The sequence below is a fragment of the Periplaneta americana genome, chromosome 13 (genome assembly GCF_040183065.1).
Source record: "Periplaneta americana isolate PAMFEO1 chromosome 13, P.americana_PAMFEO1_priV1, whole genome shotgun sequence".
Lineage (NCBI taxonomy): Eukaryota > Metazoa > Arthropoda > Insecta > Blattodea > Blattidae > Periplaneta > Periplaneta americana.
In genome coordinates this window covers 503,916-529,119 of record NC_091129.1, presented here as the reverse complement: position 1 = coordinate 529,119, position 25,204 = coordinate 503,916, and the positions used below count along the sequence as shown (strand labels likewise).

Sequence of the window (25,204 nt, the reverse complement as noted above, 5' to 3'; positions counted from 1 at the left end):
TTAAAATTAATGTTTGCTCAATTACATATTGCTGCCTACGTGTGTATTTGTAAATGAATAAATAATATCATAATAAGACTATAATGAGCATATTGGTTTCCCTAACCTAACGTTTTCAAATTGCAACAAACATATAAATATATAGATTATGAACTTTCTTTCTGCAAATCAAGATTTCAGTATAACTCCCTGTAAAGTTGATTTGAATAATTTCGAGGGAAAAATTGTTCACTGTTCGTTAACAGAAAACCACAATTTAAGTCACACGGAGTTAGTGTGCACTTGAAGTTGGTTGCTTGACGGTTGTCAGCCCACTTTGAGGTCTGTGGATATAGAGGGAAAAATTGGATCGGTGTCGGTTAGAGTTCCCGGGTAGCTCAGTGGTAGAGCGTTGGTACGTTAAACCAAAGGTCCCGGGTTCGATACCCGGCTCCGGAACAATTTTTCCCTCGAAATTATTCAACTTTCTTTCTTATGAACAGAGAAAAATTTCAACACATATGGGCATAATTATAATACGAGAAGAAACATAATATTTCATTTCACAGAATCCAAAAGTTCAATGGCTGCTGGTATGAAACATGGCTTCAACTGTGGCTTAAAACTGTTAATTTCTCAGTAACCTGTTTTAGCTAACAAAAGTGCGATTATATTTAAAATGAAAATTAAAGAAATTATATTAAGGCAACTTAACACAGGGTTAGATACTTAATTGCCTAATATTAGGCTCATATATTTGTGAATATAGGTTATAAATTTGCTTTTTATCATATAGACTCTTGTTTTTGTAATCTGTGTCATTTTATTGCTTACATTAATTGTTTATTTCGTCTTCTTCTTCCAGATTATCTGCAGTGCGTTTTGAACTCCTGACCACGAGCGTTTGCTCATACGGGAATAAATTCTTTAATTTATATTTCTGTTTTGTTTAAATATTTGACATGTTCATTCTTCATTTCTATATGTCGTCACAAAGACTAAGAAAATTAATGAGAAATGAATGATAAAAAATGCAAAGTAATAAAAGAACAACCAACCACAATAAAAGTAACCAATATTCTCATTACCTAGTTCTGTTGCTAAATGTAGAGGTGTCTTCCCATCTGAATCCTGTGCATTAATTTTGGCACCATTTAAAAGGAGGAATTCAACAGCCATCACAGATCCCTGTAAAATTATAATCACGTAAATATCTACATACCCTAATTCGAGAAGAAGAAGAACAAAAAGAAAAAGAAGAAGAAGATAAGCTCAATACTGTGCTGTACCCACTTACTAGTATTCCTTACTTGGATTTCTTTTGTATGTACAGACCCAGGAGCAAAATTTGGAAAATTCAAGTAGTCCAAATTTTGTTTCTGGGTCTATACATAAGTGTGCACATGACAGAGTAGAATGGAGGAAGCTCAGAAACCACCTGAGATTTGAAGCATCACGTATGTAAATGTTAATATCTGAACCATATCAGGTGAAACGAGCGTTGAGCGACTTCCGCCGATTTTGGAATAGACACAGACGCACTTGAACTGCCAACATAGAAAACAAAAAATCACACTCAATCGCTTTCACTTTCATCTTCACGGGATAATAAAAGCCTAAACTAACCTAACTTAACCTAAGTGCGTCGGTGTCTTCCAAAATCGGCGGAAGTCGCTCAATGCTCGTTTAACCCCATATCATATTATGGAACTCCTTGCATTCACAATGTCTTAAATTAACTTTCCCCCTGCTTTCCTTATATTTCAGCAACACATAATTACAACAGAACCACGAAATTTCAATACAAAATCTGAAACTGTATGGAGCTTTAAGTCGAGGCTGAAGAACTTCAAATTAGAACACAGTCCAACCTCTGGCCAATCCAGATTTACAACCTTAACAATGCTAACTACAGTATAATAGTAATAATGAAATAATGCTAGTTTTAATAATAAAAATAATATTAATTAATATCGCAACCACTCTCCTACAGAAATAAAACGTCGGTTTCTTGGTAAAAGTGACCAAGTCCAAAAAGCAAAATTGTTGGGAAAAAGGCATTTAAAGGTTTAATGATACATCCAAAGATAACTGTACTTTTTCAGATGTTAATAATTAGTTATTTTGATGGTAAATGTGCTATATTATTAGTTTTTAATATAAAATTATGTCTTAAATTTTCATAATGCTTGGAAACCTTCAATGTGACTTGGTCACTTTTACTAAGAAACCGACGAAAAATAAAACTAGCACTGTGACATATTCAATAGTATAATGTTCCCCTTCAACAAGCAACAGTGACTGTGGATAGAATCTAAGCTGTGTAGTGGGCATGAATCAGTGAGACAGTGACAAGTGAACGTGTAAGGCGACTGTGCTGTGGAACTAAGGAAGTGTCCTACAGAACTAAGCCAGAAAATGTAAGTTTTACAGGACAACAAAAGTAAGATTTGAAAAATTATGTAATTCAAGTGCTTGACCTATTTTTAAAGTTATAATCATCATATTAATCCTTATTCTTTATTTTTTGTCACTTGAACAACGTTTATTTATTTAATTTAGTGCCCAGACACTTGATACATGTTAATTTGTCCACAAACTTCCTAATGCAAATCATCTATTGTCTTATGATGAGAGGTTGTAAGGCGCAGCATGTACAGTCCAGGCCACAACACTACTCCCATGTTTGCACAAAACCCAAACTGATGAAGGCAGGATGTAGATGAGCAGTGTGACCAGTGGGGATACGAAATTCTGCAACTGATTCATTGCACGGATGGTTTGGGATAGCTTCGGGTGTCAGTACTGAACTCCACTTATTTTTTTCAGAGACAGTTTTGTGATGTTGAGTTTCTTCTTTGAATTTTCTCTTGATGTAGAGGTTGGCTGAGTTAAACAATATTTCGTGATTAGACGCAGTTACTACTATCTGAGTTCCTTTCTCTGCCAAGACATCAGCTGCTTCATTTCCAGCAACTCCACAATGCAAAGCAATCCACTGAAAGCTAGGCTACTTGCTTCTGGTTATGCTATAATTCCCCTAGGAGGCTGCATATAGGGTTGGGTGAGGCTATGACTTGTGAAGCTACTTGTGAGAACTGCATGTTTAGTTCTACAGCTTCCACTTCTCCCAGTGTGTGACAGACTGCTGTGTACTTCTACTCCAACTTCACTATTTCTCCCAAGCTGAGATCCATCTGTGTGTATGTATTGTGGAGTAATGCCAATCCTACACGCAGTGTAACTCCACTCTTGCTCGCACAAAACAACACAATGACACACTACTGACTACATTACAGTAAAACATTCTATCAACTTTTAAAATATAAACCAACAGTCTCAACTTATACAACACACCCATACAGAGCTAGTCTCAAACTATCTGGTATTTTCAGCCACAGTATAATGTGGTGACAATGATGTCATCTGTTTAGTGTCATAACAACTTAACTTATCTCTGGTCAGTTCTAGGAAGAGTGGTGCTCCACCCATCAATAGCTCCCCACAGTAGTTTGAATGACAGGAGGTCTTCAAGATGCACACAGAGTTCATACTGAATACGTACTGTACGTTCTTTAAAAGCTCTGAGTCTACAAACACTTGCCTTTGTCCAGCATTTAGTGTCCCACTAAGAGACATAGACAGAGAAAGGAGACCTAATGCACTAAAACACCGCGTGGTCCAAGATGAAGGACACCAAATTTTGACAGGAATACATATCCTGCTGAATGAGGAAAAAAATATTGACATCTCAGTTAACTGTTACTTCATTTATTGTTCCTAAAGAAGTTCATGGAAAAGCATAAACATGGTGCTCAGCATTTCAGAAAAAGAATTTCTTGTAAAGCATTATTTTCGCTCATGTGAAAGCAGGTTATAAAGATCCACCATCAGTAATCCACAAACCGGACAGTTTCTAAATAATGGCGAGTACATCATGTTTGTGTCAATTTACTGATAGCAAGCTGTTCGTGGCTCAATGCCAATGCATTGGTCTTCCAGCCATGCAATCCAGGTTCGATCCCCGGCCAGGTTGTGATGGAACAAAGTAGATGTTGTAAAAGGTTCTTCTCAGGGTACTCCCATTTTCCTCAATCATTCTATCAACACTCTCCACTCCCCCTCATTTCATCTATCATCTGCAATAGTTAAAAATAGGCTGGGGTGAAGTCTTGGGGTAGTACGGGTTTCTGATGCTGATGAGACGGCTGAGGCAGAATGGCCCACCTACCAGCATCAGATTCACGAATTCCACCCAGGCCACCTGTCATATTTAGACTATTATCGCACATAATGAGCAATGACAAAGCAGCTCGGCTGAGAGTTCTGCTGTTTTCTACAATCCATGCACAACACTGATTGTTATGTTTCTGAAGTTCATATGCTTTATTTTAGTTCCAAAATACTTTATTCTGAGCCACTCCTATATCTATCAGGAGATTTATCCTTCAAAGAGGTGGAAAAATTCAAATATCTTGGAGCAACAGTAACAAATATATATATATTGGAGTGCAAGAGGTCAAATGACTTTATTGTCAAACGCATGGCATTAGAAAACAACAACAACAACAGTAACAAATATAAATGACACTCGGGAGGAAATTAAACGCAGAATAAATACGGGAAATGCCTGTTATTATTCGGTTGAGAAGCTTTTATCATCTAGTCTGCTGTCAAAAAATCTGAAAGTTAGAATTTATAAAACAGTTATATTACTGGTTGTTCTGTATGGTTGTGAAACTTGGACTCTCACTTTGAGAGAGGAACAAAGATTAAGGACATCTGAGAATAAGGTTCTTTGTAAGAGGCTTCGTAGAACAATTTATAAATTCGTTAATCTTCGATACTACTTACCCATTAGAGTTCTATCATTCAATAGGGTATTATTGTTTGGGGTGGAAGTACAAAAATTAATCTTAGTCCGCTAAATTTACTACAAAAACGAATAATTAAAATTTGTTTGAAGAAACGTTTTGATTATCCAACTAAATTAATTTATTCTGAATTTAATGTATTTAATACTGAACAATTTATAAATATACTCCGTTAAAATTTTATCATAAAAATCGTAATAAGTTTGTATTACAGACACATAATCAGGACACAAGACGAAATAATAATTCAATATTAGTAGAACCTAAATGTTTCACATCTGCTGGTCTAAAACATAGCATTAATTTTGGCCCTCATTTCTATAATTCTTTAACTAAATTACAATCAGAACTTCTAACATGTAACCCACTAAAATATAACAAGAAAATTAGAAATGTGTTAATGTCTTCAATGTGATTAAATAAATTTATAGCCTATGTGCATGAATTAATAAACCTATATTATATTTCTATTCTATAATTTTGGAATTTATATCTTTTTATAAATTGTCCTACTTTATTCACATGCGATATTATTCTTCTCTATGTTAATATCATATTATATAAATTCATTGCCGCTGTTATTTAAATTTTTATTTCCTATTATATTTTATTTCATTTTCTATATTCCTCTTATATTAATATAGGCCTATTATATTATATAATTTCACTGTAGCTGTAATTTTAATTTTAGTCCCTATTTTATTCCATTTTCTATATTCCTCTTATATTAATATAGAATATTATATAATTTCACTGTAGTTGTAATTATAATTTTAGTCCCTATTTTATTTTATTTTGTATATTCTCTTATAAGCCAATTAATAACATATCTGAACTGCGACCGAACACGAGTGCTGCTCATTCGGTCCTCAAATTTTGTTAATATTACTGTATCTCCCTTTCTATATATATATATATATATATATATATATATATATATATATATATATATTGTATTATTTTATTTCTATTTCTATTGTTGTAATTACATTCTGTATTCTGTATATTTAATAAATAAATAAATAATTTAAGAAAATATTTTGGGGCTAAGAGGGATTAAGTTACAGGAGAATGGAGAAAGTTACACAACACAGAATTGCACGCATTGTATTCTTCACCTAACATAATTAGGAACATTAAATCCAGACGTTTGAGATGGGCAGGGCATGTAGCACGTATGGGCGAATCCAGAAATGCATATAGAGTGTTAGTTGGGAGGCCGGAGGGAAAAAGACCTTTGGGGAGGCCGAGACCTAGAATGTTAAATGTTATGTTTTATTTAACGACGCTCGCAACTGCAGAGGTTATATCAGTGTTGTCAGATGTGCCGGAATTTTGTCCCACGGGAGTTCTTTTACATGCCAGTAAATCTACTGACATGAGCCTGTAGCATTTAAGCACACTTAAATGCCATCGACCTGGTCTGGGATCGAACCCGCAACCTTGGGCATAGAAGACCAGCGCTATACCAACTCGCCAATCAGGTCTACCAGAGACGTAGATGGAAGGACAATATTAAGATGGATTTGAGGAGGTGGGATATGACGGTAGGGATTGAATTAATCTTGCTCAGGATAGGGACCGATGGCGGGCTTATGTGAGGGCGGCAATGAACCTCCGGATTCCTTAAAAGCCATAACTAAACTGAACTGAACTTAAATATCGATCATGAAACAAGTATAAGTGATTTCTGCTTCAAATTTATTAATTTTTTGTAGATTTTAGAAAGAAATCCATATTCTTCATAACAAACAACACTTACACTGATGATGGCTTGATGAATGGCACTGCGAGATTTATCCTCCATATTGTTCCAGAGTTTGTCTGCACCTAATGCTAATGCCTGGCACATAACTGGTACATTGTGAGCAGCAGCAGCTTTGTACAGCAGCAGATCTGAATGCAACTTTGAGATATCTTCCTCACCTAACAATTGCAAGCAAAACACATCATTATACACAACACATTCACAGAGATTTAACAATAAAACAACCTTAAAACATCTGTAACATTAAGCGTATATTCAGTATAATTTCTATAATATCTCACTGAAACATTAAGATGGTAAAAAATATGCGTCACATTAAATTCAAAAAACATTTCTAGTCTTCATTGCATTTTCACCTTATTAACCGCTGAGAAATTTGCAGCTGGTCCCTCTAAAAATGAGTTGTCACCAGTAGTAAACCCTCCAGTGAATTTCCACACAAGCCCAAGTTTTACAATGGTGTGAATGACAATAGTGCAACATTATGCTCAGAATCTCATTATGAATCAGCAGTATCGTGTTGCGCTTATAGGAATAAAAAATAACTGATAAATACAACATAATTTGTTACATAACTCGATATGTGTGCCTCAAGTTACCCTGCCAAGTGTTCTGTAACATTTGTGGAGTGACTAGCCAGCTGCATTTGTGAGTATCAACTCTACCACGTTGGTACACAACACCCTTCACAAAGTCCCAGAAAAAATGTCAAAGAAGGTTCAGGTCGAATGATCTAGGTAGCCAGGCACAAGGTCCTCCTCTTCCAATCAACCTATCGGGAAAGTCTGCATCCAAGAAGTCATGCACTGCTCCATAGCAATGGGCACATGTTGCTCAAAAACTGATCTTGGGGTCAACAACAAAGGTTCTGCAACACATTCCCTCGATGAAGAAGAATGGTGTGTTCGATTCCCCCTTGGGCTGGTTATCTGGTTGGGATTTTTTCGAGGCTTTCCTCAACCATAAGACGAATGACAGGTGATCTATGGCGAATCCTTGGTCTCATCTTGCTATCACAAATCCCATCAATGCTAAATGACCGAGCAGTTGATACAGCATCGTTAAATAACCAACTAAAAAAATTAGGAATGTTTCCACGTTTAACATTGGTGCACATGTGCATGGACAGTTTCTGCATCTTTTCAAAACACTATCTTCATCTGATTTTAAAGGTGAGCATTTATTTCTCTATCCCTCTAAGTGGAATGTATATACTTTTAAACACGGATTTTCATAAATATAAAAATAATTAGTAGAGATTAATATGTTAAAATTTGTGAACAGCTATTTTATGTGAATTAGTTGAAAATATATCTACTTAAATAATACGATTTACGAATCACGAATCAAGTCAAGAAACCTAGCTCCTGGGATTATAAAGAATGCCTTTTGGTATATCCATAGAGTGCCAAGTACATTATTTCACTTATATTCCTTTTTCATTTCTATGAACTGAAATCATTTTCATGTACTCATTCTTAAAATGTTGAGAGTCTTACATCAAATAGCTGTCTCTTAGTTGTCTGTTGTGGAAAGTGTATAATGAAGTGTGTGCCATTTTCCTGGCAAAGTTTTTTTATGTAAAAAATTTGAATTAAAAATACAGTACGTATTTTGTGAAAAATCTGTCCATGAACAGAGACTTTTCATGGACAACTGGATGTTCCTTGTTCATATTTTAGTATCTAAAAGTGAATTCATTCCGCAAACATGCACATGAAATATACTCTAGATTTGCAGCACTACTGAGGCAGAAAGTAACTTTTTAATTCCAAGTTCTGGTTGAACACCTTCACTAAGTTACTGTCCTTTGAATGCCTTCATTACATCATGGTCAACTGCAAGTGGGCGAGTAGATAAGGCTATGTGCATAGGGGGAGAGAGAACACTTTCCTTGGGGAGTAATGCAAAACCATAGAATAAGGTTATGGGGGACATTATTTACCTTCTCGCCCCGTTATGGCTTTACCGTAGTACAGTATATCGGAATATGATCATTTAATAAAGGTATTTTCGGGGGCATATTTCTTGCACTGTTACATCCATAACTGCGATATTTCGGACTGAGCTGTATAGGACTAGAACCGTAGGTCTACTACAAATTATAATAGGGAATAACTTAAAGCAATCTCCCTCTCATACACAAACACATGTACACACTACGTAACAGTGCCAACAGAAGCTTTTTTATCTAAAGCTTACCTTCCTGAAGATATCATATGAAATGTAAATTCTAATTGTTTTACTAATCTCTCGTCTTTAAGTTTACACATTATATTGGGATCACTTCTCTTTTTTCTGCATTGTTCTGCAGTAGGTTATTCATATTTCCCCAAGCAGACTTCTAACACATGAGTGAAGGCTGTTACAAAAGAAACATTACAGTGCTTCCATTCCTCAAATGAGGTTTAGAAATTCTTATACATTCAGAAATTTAAAATAAATATTATAGTCCAGACACATGATCTGAAGACATTAATTAATTCGTAAATTTAAGCACAGAATCTTAATCATAAAAAAGCAAGAAAAATATTTTGAATTCAATATTTTCTAACGTTAATAGAAAAAAAAGAAAAGTTCACAGAAGTTTGGGGGGGACTGCCCCCCTCCCATAACTCCGCCTATGGCTATGTGGAGGACTCCTGGATAGTGTGGTGCTAAAATTATTGAACGAGTAAAGGCTAGGATAAAAGCCACGATAATGAATCCTTTATTGAAACAATAGAAAGTAACGAATCCATCAATGATTTTCTGGCTCAACTAAGAGAAATCCTGTTGTTTCAGAGCAGATTTTGGTTCATAATTTCCCTGGGAGTCCCTTGCCTGAAATTAACTTAACCCAGAGTACACCTCACGCGAAAGATCTGAAATCTTCGAGACCGTTGAGGTTTGAACGATAGATAACGGTTTCTTGTCAGGCGTATATTCCACTTGCAAAACATTTCTCTCTTTGTCAGTCATAGCTTGCTCGCTATAATATACGCTTGTACTACATTACGGAAGTGTTCAGTTGTAGCATTTTTAAGTGTGTGTAATCTATACTTATAATAAATCTGTAACCGAAATTTTTCTGGTAATTTTCACTTTTCCAAAAATAATTGGTGTTAACATGTATAATTAACCATCCTGAAACCGAAAATCGCTTTTTTTAAATTTTTGTTTGTATGTTTGTCTGGATGTTTGTTACCTTTTCACGCGATAATGGCTGAACCAATTTATATGAAAATTGGAATATACAGGGTGATTCAGACCACTCGTAACAGTAATTTATTTCGCACACTAATGCATTAAAATTTTCGAGAAAAAAATATTTATACTAAACCACATGTGAACTTTCACTTGAGCTTGATTTCATTAATCAGCTCTAACAGGAAGTAGGGTGAGTGGCGTATCACTTTAAAATTTCAAATGGGAGTCAGGATCAAATAAGGTACCATTTGATAGAGCTCTTCAAAACAAACAACTTTACCAATTCCTATCTTTCAATGAGAAAACGTATAAAACATAATGCCATCAATATTAAGAAATGTTAAAAGACGAAAATGTAAACTTACTTACTTACTGACTTTTAAGGAACTCGGAGGTTCAGTGCCGCCCTCTCATAAGCCCGCCATTGGTCCCTATCCTCAGCAAGATTAATCCAGTCTCTATCAACATATCCCACCTACCTCAAATCCATTTTAATATTATCTTCCCATCTACGTCTCGGCCTCCCCAAAGGTCTTTTTCCCTCTGGCCTCCCAACTAACACTCTATATGCATTTCTGGATTCGCTCATATGTGCTACATGCCCTGCCCATCTCAAACGTCAGAATTTAATGTTCCTAATTATGTCTGGCGAAAAATACAATGCGTGCAGCTCTGCATTGTGTAACTTTCTCCATTCTCCTGTAACTTCATCCCTTTTAGCCCCAAATATTTTCCTAAGCATCTTATTCTCAAACACCCTTAATCTATGTTCCTCTCTCAAAGTGAGAGGCCAAGTTTCACAACCATATAGAACAACCAGTAATATAACTGTTTTATAAATTCTAACTTTCAGATGTTTTGACAACAGACTGGATGATAAAAGTTTCTCAATTGAATTTTTCCACCTCTTCAAAGGATTAATTTCCAATTTTTATATTTCCATTTCGTACAATATTCTCGTCACGAGACATAATCATATACTTTGTCTTTTCGGGATTTACTTCCAAACCTATTTATTTATTTGCTTCAAGTAAAATTCCCGTATTTTCCCTAATTGTTTGAGGATTTTCTCCTAACATATTCACGTCATCCGCATAGACAAGCAGCTGATGTAACCCATTCAATTCCAAACCCTCTCTGTTATCCTGGACTTTTCTAATGGCATACTCTAGAGTAAAGTTAAAAAGTAAAGGTGATAGTGCATCTCCTTGCTTTAGCCCACAGTGAATTGGAAACGCATCTGACAGAAACTGGCCTATACAGACTCTGCTGTACATTTCACTGAGACACATTTTAATTAATCGAACTAGTTTCTTGGGAATACCAAATTCAATAAGAATATCATATAAAACTTCTCTCTTAACCGAGTCATACACCTTTTTTGAAATGTATGAATAACTGATGTACTGTACCCTTATACTCCCATTTTTTCTCCATTATCTGTCGAATACAAAAATTCTGATTAATAGCCGATCTATTATGCCTAAAACCACACTGATGGTCCCCAATAATTTCATCTACATATGGAGTTAATCTTCTCAAAAGGATATTGGACAAAATTTTGTAGGAAGTCAACAAAAGTGATATTCCTCGAAAGTTACTACAGTTAATCTTGTCCCCATTCTTAAAAATAGGTACAATTATGGACTCCTTCCACTGTTCAGGTACACTTTTACGATTTCCTTTCCCCAAATAGCAAGTACAAACTCATAAGTTTCGCCAGATAATGTGCTTCCACCCTCTTGTATTAATTCTGCTGGAATTTGAGACTGCTGGAGACTTGTACTTTTTCAGATTTTCTATCGCAATTTCGACTTCAGAAAGTGTGGCTTCAGGTATAAATGGCTCAGCAGTTTGTACTTGAATTTCGTCCTCATCCTTTCCATTTGGCCTATATACTACTGGGTTCAAAAAGTTCCCGGAATTTTACTACCATTTTTCGTATTAATATATAACAAGGGATATTATACATTTGTTTTGTTGGTAACATTCATGACGTCATTTCCTTAAAGTTTGTCGATAATGGCGATTGTTGGTTTTGAGTTGTAGGCAATTGTTTATCATAGTGTTTTGTTTGTTCGTCGCATTTTGTAATGATGTCCATAGAGCAACGTACAAACATCAAGTTCTGTGTTTTGTTACACAAAACTCCTGCAGAGACATTAAGATTGTTGGAAGAAGCATATGACGAAGCAGCAATGAAAAAAACTCAAGTGTATGCTTGGCATAAACGCTTTTCTGGTGGCCGCGATAGCATCAAAGATGACGTACGCAGCGGCCGACCAACAACTGCAACAAATGAAGCAATCGCTCAGTGTGTGCGTAATGTTGTGAGGGACGACCGACGTAAAACCATAAAAGAGATAGCAGAAGAGGTCGGAATATCAGTCGGAAGTGTACACAATGTTCTTCACAAGCATCTCAACATGCATTACGTGTCTCAGAAGTTAGTTCCGAAAATGTTGTCGGCAGAACAGAAAGAAACAAGAATGACTCTTGCTGGGGACATGATCAGTATGGCCGATGAAGATGGTGACTTCTTAAACAAAATTATTGCTGGTGATGAAACTTGGTGCTACTTGTACGACCCAGTCCCTAAACGACAGTCATCTGAGTGGAAATCGAAAACATCTCCTCGGAAGCAAAAATTTCCTATGGACACTTCCAAAGGCAAAGTTATGTTGGAAGTTTTCTTCGACTCTCAGGGTCTCATCCACCATGAGTTCATTCCAGAAGGTCGTACTGTAACGAAAGAATTGTAAGTAAAAATCCTCCGTCGCCTCCGGGACGCAGTGAGAAGAAAACGTCCAGAAAAGTGGGTAGAAAACAACTGGTTCCTTATGCATGACAATGCACCTGCTCATCGCGCAATTATTGTAAAGAATTTTCTTGCCAGGCACAACATAACTGCTTTGGATCACCCACCATACTCTCCTGATCTCTCACCACCTGATTACTTTCTGTTTCCCCGTCTGAAAAGTCATCTGAAAGGACGGAGATTCAATGCTGAAGAGGTTATCGCAAACGCGACGAGAGCACTAAGACGGGTTTCACAAAATGGCTTCCAGGCCTGCTTCCAGGAACTCTACACGCGTTGGCAGAAGTGTGTTGTTGCGGAAGGCAACTATTTTGAAGGGAATGCTGTAGAATAGTGTTTAAGGTACGTTGTTTCTATGATACTAGCAAATTCCGGGAACTTTTTGAACCTAGTATGTATGATAAAATACACATATTTGGTCAATACTACAGTGTTCATGAAGTCGATAAAATACATTAAAGGTGATATGTTACAGTTATATGAACACTTTGTAAGTTTGTTGAACTTACAAAGTGTTCATATAACTGTAACATATCATCTTTAATGTATTTTATTGGCCTATATATATATATATTTAATAGTTGTCCAAAATAGTTTTTCCATATGTTCAGGATTGAATGAGAGTCTGCAAGCAAGTCACCATCTCATCCTTGATCACATTTACCTTTGCCTGATATCCGTTTTTTAATTCCTTTATACCCTTATATAAATCTCGAATGTTTTTATTCTTACTATTTGTTTCTACCTCATTCAGTTTTTCCTTCAAGTGATCTCTCTTTTTATTCCTAAGTGTACGACTTGCTTCCCGTCTTTCTTTGAAATAATTATCTCTATTCGCCTCAACTGGATCCGGTAAGAATTTCAATTTTGCCTGTTTCCTTCTGTCTACTACAATGGAACAATTTTCATCAAATCACGGTTTCTTTTTCTTAGTTTCATGATAGCCTATGCTCTGCTCAGCTGCAATTTTGATATTATCTCGGATATTCTCCCACACGCTATTAACATCTAACTCTTCCTCAACTTCGTCAGCAGTTGCTAAAGCATCAAACCTATTTGAAATTTCGACCTGATAACGTTGCTTAGCTTCCTCGTCCTTTAATTTCAGAATAGTGAATCTACTAATATTAGCTTGTTGCTCTACTCGCTTGGCTACTGATAGTCTTTCTCTTAGTTCTCCAATTACCAAATAATGGTCAGAATTACAGTCTTGCCCTCCTGAAAGTTCCAATGTCTACTATACTAGTATGTCTTCGTTATACATTAGTATAATTCAAATCAAAATAAAATTAACCTAACAGGCAGTATTAAAAAAAAGGTTGATGTATCCTACGACAAACTTTACTTTCATATGCATCAATCACTCTTCTTAATGTACCCAGCTGTTTGCTGACAACATAAAGTCCACTGTAGTCTAACCAGTTCTTGTTTTTCATGAGAAATGAAAGCATGCACCACATAGATTTACTTCGCATTAGTGAAACTGAAACGTGCATGTGCATCTGTAGCCTGGAATTCTGTTATAACCGACTTACAATTAGAAAAATGATAACATACCCAACACAAATTCATATCTGGTATCTATTTCTGCCCAGCAACTCCGGGGGGAGGAAAAAAAAAAAAAAACCTGTGATTTCGTTAAGTGTCGACGGTGAATGACTTCACTGTCAAGTGCCTACGCACAGGGGCGGACGCAAGGGGGGGGGGGATTAAGGGGATATATCCCCTCCCGAAATTTTGAGAAAAATACGAAACAAGAAACAAAAATAATATTAATTTTAATTTGTGAATGTACATAGGAATTAGAGAGTTTTCCACGTAAATTCTCTTTGCTAAAATGTTAAATTCCAAGAACTGCAGGAAGACAAACACAGCGTTCTTACTTCAAGACAGAGAGTCATGAAGAGTATTTTAGGCTTTTAATTTTCCTTCTCTTATTAGACTATTTCATTAGTCAGCTCAAGGACAGGTTTTTAAATCATAAAGGAATCCTAAAGTCCATACAAACTTTGCTGCCTAAAAACATAGTGCGAGCATCAGATGAAGATTTATAAACTGCTGTTGAGGCTATAGTAAATCAGTGGCCCAATGATGTTGATGCATCACCAGAGGCTTTCTTCAATGAATTGAAGATATGGAGAAGAAATTTCCTTGATCAGAAAAATCTTCATCTAATACCTACTGATTTTATATCATATTTGAACAGGTGCAATGAAATTATTTTTCCCTGCACTCGCAAGGTGCTGAAACTTTTCTGCACCTTGCCTGTAACTACAGCAACACCAGAACGGTCGTTCTCAACATTGCGGTATTTGAAGACTTACTTGAGGAGCATGATGGGAGCAGACAGATGAAATGGACTGGCCTTGATATATATACATAAAAATGTAGAAGTAAAAGCTCATGAAGTACTGGATGAAATGTCTAAGAAGCCTCGTTGCCTTTTTCTATAAATGTCATTCTGTCATTGTTTTTGTATTGCAGTCATTTTAAATGTTAAAATTAGCCAGTAAATCGACTGATATGAGGCCTGTCGCATTTAAACACACTTAAATGCCATCGAGCTGGGTGGGGTAGAACCCGCACTTCGAGCACAGAAGGCTATACCGACTACGCTACTCAGGCTAACTTGTAAATGTTTGTGACTTGGAAACAAATTGTGAGTATATAAACTTATTTCTCATTACTCCATTTTTACTATCTCCTCAAATCCCTCCCCGAAAACAAAATCCTGCGTCCGTCCCTGCCTACACACTAGTTCATATTCCGACATCAAGATCTTGAAACCCTGTTTTTATTGAAGATACTTTAAAGTGCTATAATCTGTCAATTTTTTACAATGTCAGCTTAACTCTTCTGTAAAAGTTATCAGTACTCACAATCTTCATTATCTACAAGAAACATTAAAAATATTCTTCCCCAGTCTTCAGGTGCATTAAAAGAGCCAACTCATATAGCAATAATTATGATTCTTATAGACTATCAATCAATCAATCAATCAATCAATCAATCAATCAATCAATCAATCAATCAATCAATCAATCAATCAATCAATCAATCAATCAATCAATCAATCAATCAATCAATCAATCAATCAATCTTTTTAATGTAACCAGCTGTTTGCTGACAACATTAAGTCACTATAGTCCACTGTAGTCTATAGAATATAAATTTAGAATTTGCATAAACACAATTTATTTTGCTACCCTGTTACTGGCAGTTGATATTCTATCGGTGGCTGCTACTTCATGCTCCGCCCTGCCAATTTCATAAAAACAAGAGGGAGCAGCTGAGGTCTTTTTGTAATACTTGCAGGAATTCTCAACACTATTATGATAAGCACGAGACCATCACTCACGCACAAATCATGAATATATTTTAGTAGAAAAATACCACCATTATGAAAAATAAAGTATTTTTATTACCTATGAATTCATCCTCTTCGCCTCCGGTAGAGTCCTGATCACTACTCAGTTCTATTGAATCATCTAACGGCTGATTTTCAAAGTTCTTCCCAAACATGAGCACATCTGCATGTTCTGTACTATAATCACTATCTTTGGGTGATGATTCATCTGATGCTTTTGGACTCGGTGTAGTACTGTCAAGATCTTTTGTCCTAATATCTTCATCGGTACTTGTTCTCACATCTGAATTTGGTGAAGTGGTTTTGGCTTCAGAAACAGCAGGCAGTCGTGACGCTGATTGGGACTTCTTTTCACCTCTACTGTCTCTACTCCTAGGTCGTCTCCTCAACTTTCTGACACTCCACTTCCGAACTGAGAGATGACGTGATGACCTGTGGTCTGGAGATGAAGAAGGGACAACTGCTAACTGCTTCACAAACTGTCGTTCCACATATTTAGCTTTAATCCATGCTTCTCTAACGTTCCTAGAAAAATAAAATGAGATATTAAATAGACATGTATTGTATCAAAGAATATGAATATGAATATTTATTGTCAACAGCTGTTTCATATATCTACATGTAGTGATGGCCTTCAAATTTCTGTATATGATGCCATCACCACATTTATTTACATTACTATCATTTTAACACTTCATTTGTATTTCTCCTATTACATTAATATCTTACTTGCTTGTAGTTACCCAACTTTAACCCTTACTACCATCTCAGATTCTATACTCACGCTCCTTACTCCCTACTTGAGTCTTTGTTCTAATACTATTCTATACTTCTATATATCAAAGAATATGAAAACAGACACCCTTCTGAAATTAAATGGCATTACGGTTGTTCGAATTTCTTTATAAGATGCGAAATGTTGAATGCTTACACTTGTGCACAAAATAAAATGAGTTTGAAAGTCCAGCTGCAAAAGATGAAGATTTAAAAAACAAATGTATCATCATTATTAACATTCAACAGTATGGAAAATAGAAAGGACGCAACAAACACGTTGCCTCTATCCCCATCCTCCCCCAAAAGACTTCTGTGAGCCTGAAGGACAGGATAACCTGCTCTGAGGAGACATGTTGTATTATTTCTTTTGCAGACAAAAATAATTGTTAATGGGATTAATCTCTAAACCAGCAACTATGAAAGCGGAAGTTACAGCAGTGCAAGTGGTGCTAACAATATATATATATATATATATATATATATATATATATAAAGCAAAGGCAAACTGTTGAATCCGTGACGTGACTTATGCCACTCTCGTTATAAATATTGTGACAGCGACGTGAGATTCGAACTCACGACCAGCGTCCCGCAAGAAAGCAGATCGCACAGGCTCCACGGAACATTGAGTGACGTCGCGCGGTGGAGAGAAGAGAGAGGGTGTATTACGTCAACGCGACGAGTTTGCGCGCGCATCTGGTGCTGGTAGAGAGGAGAGGGCTCTGGATTTCTCTGGAGTGCCATCTCTAGAGACGCGTGGAACTTTCGAGGCTACGTCGCTGTGGTTATAAATTACGGACGCGAAGGAACGAGAGCAGAGTTTTTCAGTCATTCAGTCAGTGAGAAAGCCAGAGCAAGGAAGCCAGTCTTGTGTACTGGAGTTCGACTCGAGTGTGTGTCCGCAACTGCGTCAGCATCCGAAGGCCTGAGTTCGCGTTAGTGGACCGCAGTTGGAGGGACCTGAGTTCGAGTGCAGTGGACCGCAGTTGGAGGGACCTGAGTTCGAGTGCAGTGAACTGTCTCTGAAGGTCTGTGGTTCGAGATACTGTGAACTCCAGTGACTGAGATAGAAGAACTGTGAACTGAGAACTGGTAGTTCTGATTTGTAAATAGTGCTTTGTAAATATTAGTTACGATTAACAGTTCATTGTTGTGCGTAATAGTCCAAGTAAACTGTCATTGTCGTCGGTGGAGTGCTATAACGAATACTGTGTTGAGTGAAGATCCAATTGTTGACGAGAGCGTTTAAGGCGAATTGTAGAAAGGAATTATTGTTGTGACGAATAAATTACATTGTTGTTACTAATAAAATTCACAATATAATAGTTCCATATTGTTGTAAAGTATATAAATGTCCTCCTCATGCCGCCCAACCTTCTTAAATTATTATTTCATGTCCGAGTTAACAAACACTTCATTTTTTACGACAGTGTGCCAACTTATGAAATTTGAATTAAGCTTCAGAGACCAATGAGTATAGTATATAGAGAAGTGCAATGTACTGTATTATGTTGTTTGAAATTAATGAATTCAAGATAAGGCTCTCTAATGCCGTGATTCCACTAGCTATTTTTTTTCTTAAGTTGGCATGTGTGCAAAATCGTACCATCAGTCTTGTTCTCATTTGTAATGGCCTCTCAAGTTAATAATTACTAGGGCAAGGATTTTGATGCATTTGCGTTTTTTTTGGGGGGGGGGGCTATACATTGCTCAGCTAGTTATAAATGTGTTTTAGTGGAAAAGAATCTTATTCATGCAACTTTGTTGTTGCATTTATTTGCATTTTTTGTCGATTTTGTGGGCTATTACATTTTGTGAATTTTATAGCATATTAGACCTGGAAATGTACAAAAACTTGCCCAGACATGTTCAAACATTTTTAACAAGCGCCATAACAGGTCACATTGTCACTCAATTGTACCTACACCGATTTCACATTTCTGATAATCCTACTTGTCTGTGGTGTAATAATCGTGATGAAGATCTGGAACACATTCTTCTATACTGTCCATCCATAAACCACAAAAGAAGTAAATTAAAATCATCAGTACCAGCTGCAGAAGACACAGCCCTGCAGTATATATTGACTACACCCCAACTCTGGCTACTAGCAACAGGCATCTATAATGAACACCGATCAAAATATCCCTCATTTCTCGTGAAAAACAACAACTGAATAGACTACAGTGGACTATAGTGGACTTTATGTTGTCAGCAAACGGCTGGATACATTAAGAAGATTGATAGCATATTAGTGTTTATTTCAACCATGGTTACATACTATTTGGCATTCTTATGTGTATTTTTGAAAGGCAATTTACTTTTCTTGTTTTTACCAGTACGAAAATTCACTTCAACCTCCATTTTATGGAACGAGCAAGGAGTTCTGCCTCCCGCACTTTGCAACTGCACTGCACAGGAGCATTATGTTCCACAGTATGGGGAAAAAGTGTTAAGCACAGATGGTGAAGTATTGTATTGCAAAATATGCGAATTGGAGCTGAAAGAAAGTTTTCTCTGAATCAACACATGAATAGAGAGAAGCACAAAAAAGATCTGCAACGAATTCAAGATGAAAAACAAGTGGTTCAACAAATGCTAGTTGGGCAAGCACGTCCTTCGGATTCCTTTTTTTTTTTTTTCTTCTTTTTTTGCAGAATTCTGCTGAAATTCCACTCAAGAAAGTGAATAATCTGAAGTTCCGTGAGTTCCTAGAAAAACATACTACACCCGAATGTTCAACACTAACGAAAAATTATGTGGGGGACAGGGGAAGGGGGAATGCTATGAAAATAGAATACACGAGATTAGGGAAAAAATTTCTGTATGTATGGACGAAACTACAGATTCATAAGGACAATGCTAACCTTGTGGTAGGAACAATGGAAGAAAATGTTTCAGGTGAAATTTTCTTAATAAATTGTGAACTAGAAAAAGTGAATTTTTCACAATTAGTAAAGTGTTTCATAGATCTTTGAGTCTAATATACCCCAGTGGAATTCAACATGACAACATACTACTGTTCCCGACCATACATGGTGAAAGCTGCTACTTCTCTGCGAGTTCTTTACTAAAAAATGGTGCATCTAGCGCGTGCTTTACACTGACTGGCAGAGGAAGTTCGGAATCAGTTCCCAGTTCACAGGCTTTGTGAAGATCTTCTTGAAGGCACATTTTAAGTCTGAGTTCCTTTGCCAACTTGTCCAGTTTTAACAAGGTGGACGGACTTGGCTAGAAGCCTGCAACCACCACAGCGAGCACGTGAAGAACATCCCTGACATGTTTGATGCAGCATCCGTCAACAGGTCAACTTCTGTATATGAAATCAAATTTTGGAATCCTATCTCGTGTCATAACTTGTTTAGAGAAAAGTTAGTGGAGCAAAAGAACTTAGTGAAAACTGTAGTGAGTTGGGAAATGGGAAAGACTGTACTGAAGAAAATGATGCTGGTTTTGAGCAAAAATAAAGGATTTGATGTTCTGTCTTCAATTGCTGATGTTGTCAGGTAGGAGAACTGCCAGGGGACTAAGAAGTCAGTGATATAGTTTATTTTAAGTATTCATCTTCAGTATTGGTAGAAGTGGAAAGGAGTTTCTCGATATACAAATCACTGTTCAGAGACAATCAACAATCTTCCTCCTTTGACAATCTACCGTAGTTGTTTGTTGTGCACTGCAATGCAGGACTAAAAAAATGAACATCTGGTATTTATCTGTAATGTGAATTTTCTCAATATCATATTGCATTTTTTTTTAAGTTTTTAGTACATATTTTTTTTTTAATTTTTAGCGCATTATTGCTCTGTTTATAATGCATTTTCTTGTATATCTGCTGATCATAAATATGCTTATAGAATATTGGGACACAGAGCATCTCAATGAACATATGAATATGCATAAACGACCAATAACAACGATCTGTATCCTGGAACCTAACATCTCCAAAGTTTTGGGACTACATACAGTCAGAATCCGAACATACAACTGAATCACAGGACATTTGGACATTGATAACATAGGGCACAGGGCTTGCATGAAACCTACGAGTATACTTAAACACTGTCCTTCCTTCGACACTAGTAAACAGGACTAGAACGATATGTGGTGAGGACAGCTGTTGTTTAGTCCAGTGGTTCCCAACCTTTGTTGACTGATGACACACTTTACTGAACACCCACGATATCGTGACACACTTATTTGATTTTATTATTATTATTAATAATAATAATAATAATAATAATATAATAATAATAATAATAATAATAATAATAATAATAATAATAATAACCACTACTTTTCTTCTGGAGAAAAAAGTGGTATAACTCTGTGCAAAATATTTTAATAGCGGATGGGGAGATGGGATATCAAAATAAAAAAAAAAATTAGTCCCGAACTGTGTGAAAAATATTAAACTTCTGCTCTAATTTTAGGATCAAAAGAGATTACTGTTCACTGCACGGGAATCTTGTCATTTTTAACCTCCTTTTCGTCCAAATAAGACTTCCAAGATCTAAGCGGAATTCAAAGAAGAATTATATTAAAAACATAGTTATTCACACATATTTCAGTTCCATGATTAAAAAATGTAACAAAAAGGTGCCGTTTCAGCATGTTAACTTCTATGTAGTGTCGGACATCCAGTGTTGTAGATAGGTTGATGTTAACACGCAATCGAAAATTCTAAAAGAACAAGCAGCAACTTGAGTGGCATTAGAAAAAAACAAAATCCCAACCCATCTATGTTGGATGTCCGATAAAATATTTTTATCATCATTTTTGAAAACTTGCCTATTTAAATTAATGTGAAGTCTGCGCTTGGTAGGTTGCACAGAGTTTCTCTATACGTGGCCTTATGGTTGAAAAACTGAACTGTGCATTGTTGCAGGTGTTCACGTTCCATTGGTAAAGTTTGTCTCGAAATAAAATGTACCATATCAAAGACTTTGTTGCAAATTAAAAATGTGTTGTAAAGAGACTTTCTGAGTGCAATAAAATTTATTTTTCAATTCCAAAATTTCGCGACACTCCATGGAGCTGCGTGACACACCGGTTGGGAACCCCTGGTTTAGTCAACTATCCGAAGACAGGTCACGAGGCAACTAGGGCAGGAGATAACAGGGTAGGGTGGCCAGTTCCTTTCCCCCTCCACTGCATACATCGCTGACTAGCTACATATTACGCTAGTCACACTTCAGATGCATACAAACAATTGTTCTTCCTCTGACACATATCACAAGTGAGATATACTGCGTGATAATAGAGTCAGAACCTCAAGCAGAGGTTATGAGGACAGTATTACGGTACCTAAAAAATACAATTTCTGAAAAAAATATTTTGTAAAAATGGTTACTTTAAATAATTTCAAGGAAAAATTGTTCCGGGGCCGGGTATCGATCCCGGAACAATTTTTCCTTGAAATTATTCAAATCTGCTTTACAGGGAGCTTCACCTGAAAGACTAGATTTTCATGGTTACTTTAGTTATGCAATTAATAGGGCCACAAAAAGTACATAGAAAAAGTAAACTATAGAAAAATGTAACTCTTTGGCAACAATTTCGTATATCGAAACTATCACAAATCGAATAAGTAGAATGTCAGCCAACATACGAACTATTTCGGTATCCCCAGAGAATAAAAACAATTTTCTAAAACCTGCGAAAGACAGCATAGGTCTCAAAATTCCGGGAATATAACAAATTCCAAGCCAATGAGGGGAAGTATAAACTGGCCACAGGTCGTAGCACTGAAACAAGTAAGAACAAACATTCTCTATACAGTACATTACATCAACCGAAAATGGCATCCTCAGGATATTGTTTCATCAGACTAAGACTACTGCGAGAGAATAATCTGAAAGGCCACTGAAATCACTGTATGGTCCAAAACATTAGGGAGAGTACCGTAGTTTAGACACGTAAACTGATTTTACAGAGAAGGAAAACTTGATATGAATTGTAAACAGTAACTTTATACCACACAAAATGCACTTAGTTCAACCATAACTCCATTAACACAAATTGCACAGCACTGATTTTCACGGTGGTTCCAGGCACTTACATTGCTATGCTAAGTATTACTGATCCATTATAATATTACTAATTAAATTATTACTTATGTATTTCTTTTACATGCATTAGTATTATTTTGGATATTTCAGTATTGCCTGCTGCAGCATAGGCAACTCCCTCTCCAATTCATAACATAATACATGTTTCTTATCTTACCCGTGACATTTTGGTGTTGCTCGTGCGATATTAGGGTCTATGTTTGCTTCATAAACCTTATTGACGATGGAATTTCCAAGTTCAGCCATAACTTTAAGAATCTCTGGTTCCCACGCATCCAGTGTGAGTGACCGCACCTTACTGTAGTGAACGCCAAGGCTGCGGTGGACACCTGAGCATTCTGTGGAACAGATAGATTATGAAACCTAAATAATCAACTGTGTCATTAAACAAGTAAACGGCACTTAAATAACCAGACTGATTTCTACGAACTAATAATCTACTAAAGATAAAGGACATATTCACAACTTGAATAAAAAAGCAATTCTGTAAGTAGTAACACATGAATGAATCTATATTCAATCCCTCGACATGATTTTGAATTGCCTATTTTAATATTTTAAAATTCATGTAGGAGAGTATACTGAGTACTTCTGGGCTACCACCAATGGGAGGCAATTAACAATTTAAATTTAACTAGTTTTTTTTTCTCGTTGTTGGTAACTCTATAGCATCTATTAGATGCTTTATGGTTGTGCTAACAGATTGAGTTACTTGTCAACAATGTGATGCTGAAACATGTATTCAGGTAACTGCCCAGCGACAGTCCTGATGTATTAAATTTAAATAGTGTGAAGAAAGAAAGCATTGGCAGTTACCATGACAACATGGAGGACTTCAACACTGCAGCTGAATAATAGCTGGAGAGCATCAGGCTCTCTAAATTGTCTTAAATTTGATGATTTTGAATTGCCTACAGAACTGGACTACGAAGAAAGAAAGCAGTGGAAGATACAGCGGACGACTTCAATACTGCTACTCAGTGTCTACAGACCATCAGGTTCTCTGATTTGTCTGAAACTTGATGATTTTAACGTAGCATCACGATCTCTCGAAATAACATAGCAATAAATATAAAATTATTAATGTCCTCAGCTCCCCTTTAACCAAGCAATGGTATGTCTTCCAGGTATGCATGCGTAATTTATCATTATTATGTTTCGTGTTTTATGTTCACACAATAACAAAAGCAGTTACAGTACAATAAAAAAATTCTCTTTGTTCGGATGCTCGTTCTTAATTAGATTGTTTATTTTTATTTTATTTTATTGGGTTATTTTACGACGCTGTATCAACATCTAGGTTATTTAGCATCTGAATGAAATGAAGGTGATAATGCCGGTGAAATGAGTCCGGAGTCCAGCACCGAAAGTTGCCCAGCATTTGCTCGTACTGGCTTGAGGGAAAACCCCGGAAAAAACCTCAACCAGGTAACTTGTCCCGGGCCACCTGGTTTCGCGGCCAGACGCGCTGACCGTTACTCCACAGGTGTGGACAATTAGATTGTCTCCTAATCGTATATGATTATTAATCGTCATGATTTCGACTTACTATTTTTTTTTTACTTGGTTATTTAACGATGCTATATCAACTGCGAGGTTATTCAGCGTTGATGGGATTGGTGATAGCGAGATGATATTTGGGGAGATGAGGCCGAGGATTTGTCATACATTATCTGACATTTACTGTAGAGTTGGGAAGAACCTTGGAAAAAACCCAACCAGATAATCAGAGCCCAAGCAGGAATCGAACCCGTGCCCAAGCGCAACTTCAGATTGGCAGGCAAGCGCGTTAGCCAACTGAGCTATGCTGGTGGCTCCACTTAGTATTACAATCTTTGGAAATAGCATAGCAAAATATAACAATATTCAAGTCCTCACACTCCCTTCAAGTCCTCACACTCCCTTTACTGATCAATGGTTAGTCTTATAATTAGAGACGAGAATTCCATGCAAATGCATGTTTTACAGGAAAATAGGACATAGCTCAAGCTTAGTTATTATCCATTTCATTACTTTCCGGTTCCAAATATGTGTACTTTTTCCGTGCATATTTGCATGTTTTGGTCTTTTTGGGGATAACAACATGTATAATGCATATTTAAACAATTTTTAGCTTAATAATGCATATAATATACATTTATACTCAGTTTAAATGCATGTTTTAATGGTTTTGAGTGGACACCTCAGTTTCTCGATTTTTGTGTCCCTTATTTTAGTTTCAGGAATCAGGATTGAAGAAGAAAAAGAAAAAAACTAAATAACAGAAAAATGAAATAAAATGTTAAGATTTTCACAATAAAATGTTAGAGGACTTTTCCCTGGACGGAAATTCACTTTTACAACATTTTACCGATGATCATCTAC

The 25,204-nt window shown here is 36.3% G+C and overlaps 1 protein-coding gene across 2 annotated transcripts in view; it reads right to left on the bottom strand.

The window, feature by feature from the left end:
• Positions 1-25,204, bottom strand: part of CenB1A (Centaurin beta 1A) — a 72,346-nt gene that overhangs the window by 5,155 nt on the left and 41,987 nt on the right. For both annotated transcript variants that reach the window (XM_069842803.1, XM_069842804.1), the window contains 4 exons: positions 22,998-23,178; positions 16,054-16,520; positions 6,616-6,779; positions 1,068-1,167 (listed from right to left, as the gene is read on the bottom strand). In XM_069842803.1, the coding sequence (XP_069698904.1) occupies positions 1,068-1,167; positions 6,616-6,779; positions 16,054-16,520; positions 22,998-23,178 (912 nt within the window). The remainder of the gene's footprint in view (positions 1-1,067; positions 1,168-6,615; positions 6,780-16,053; positions 16,521-22,997; positions 23,179-25,204) is intronic.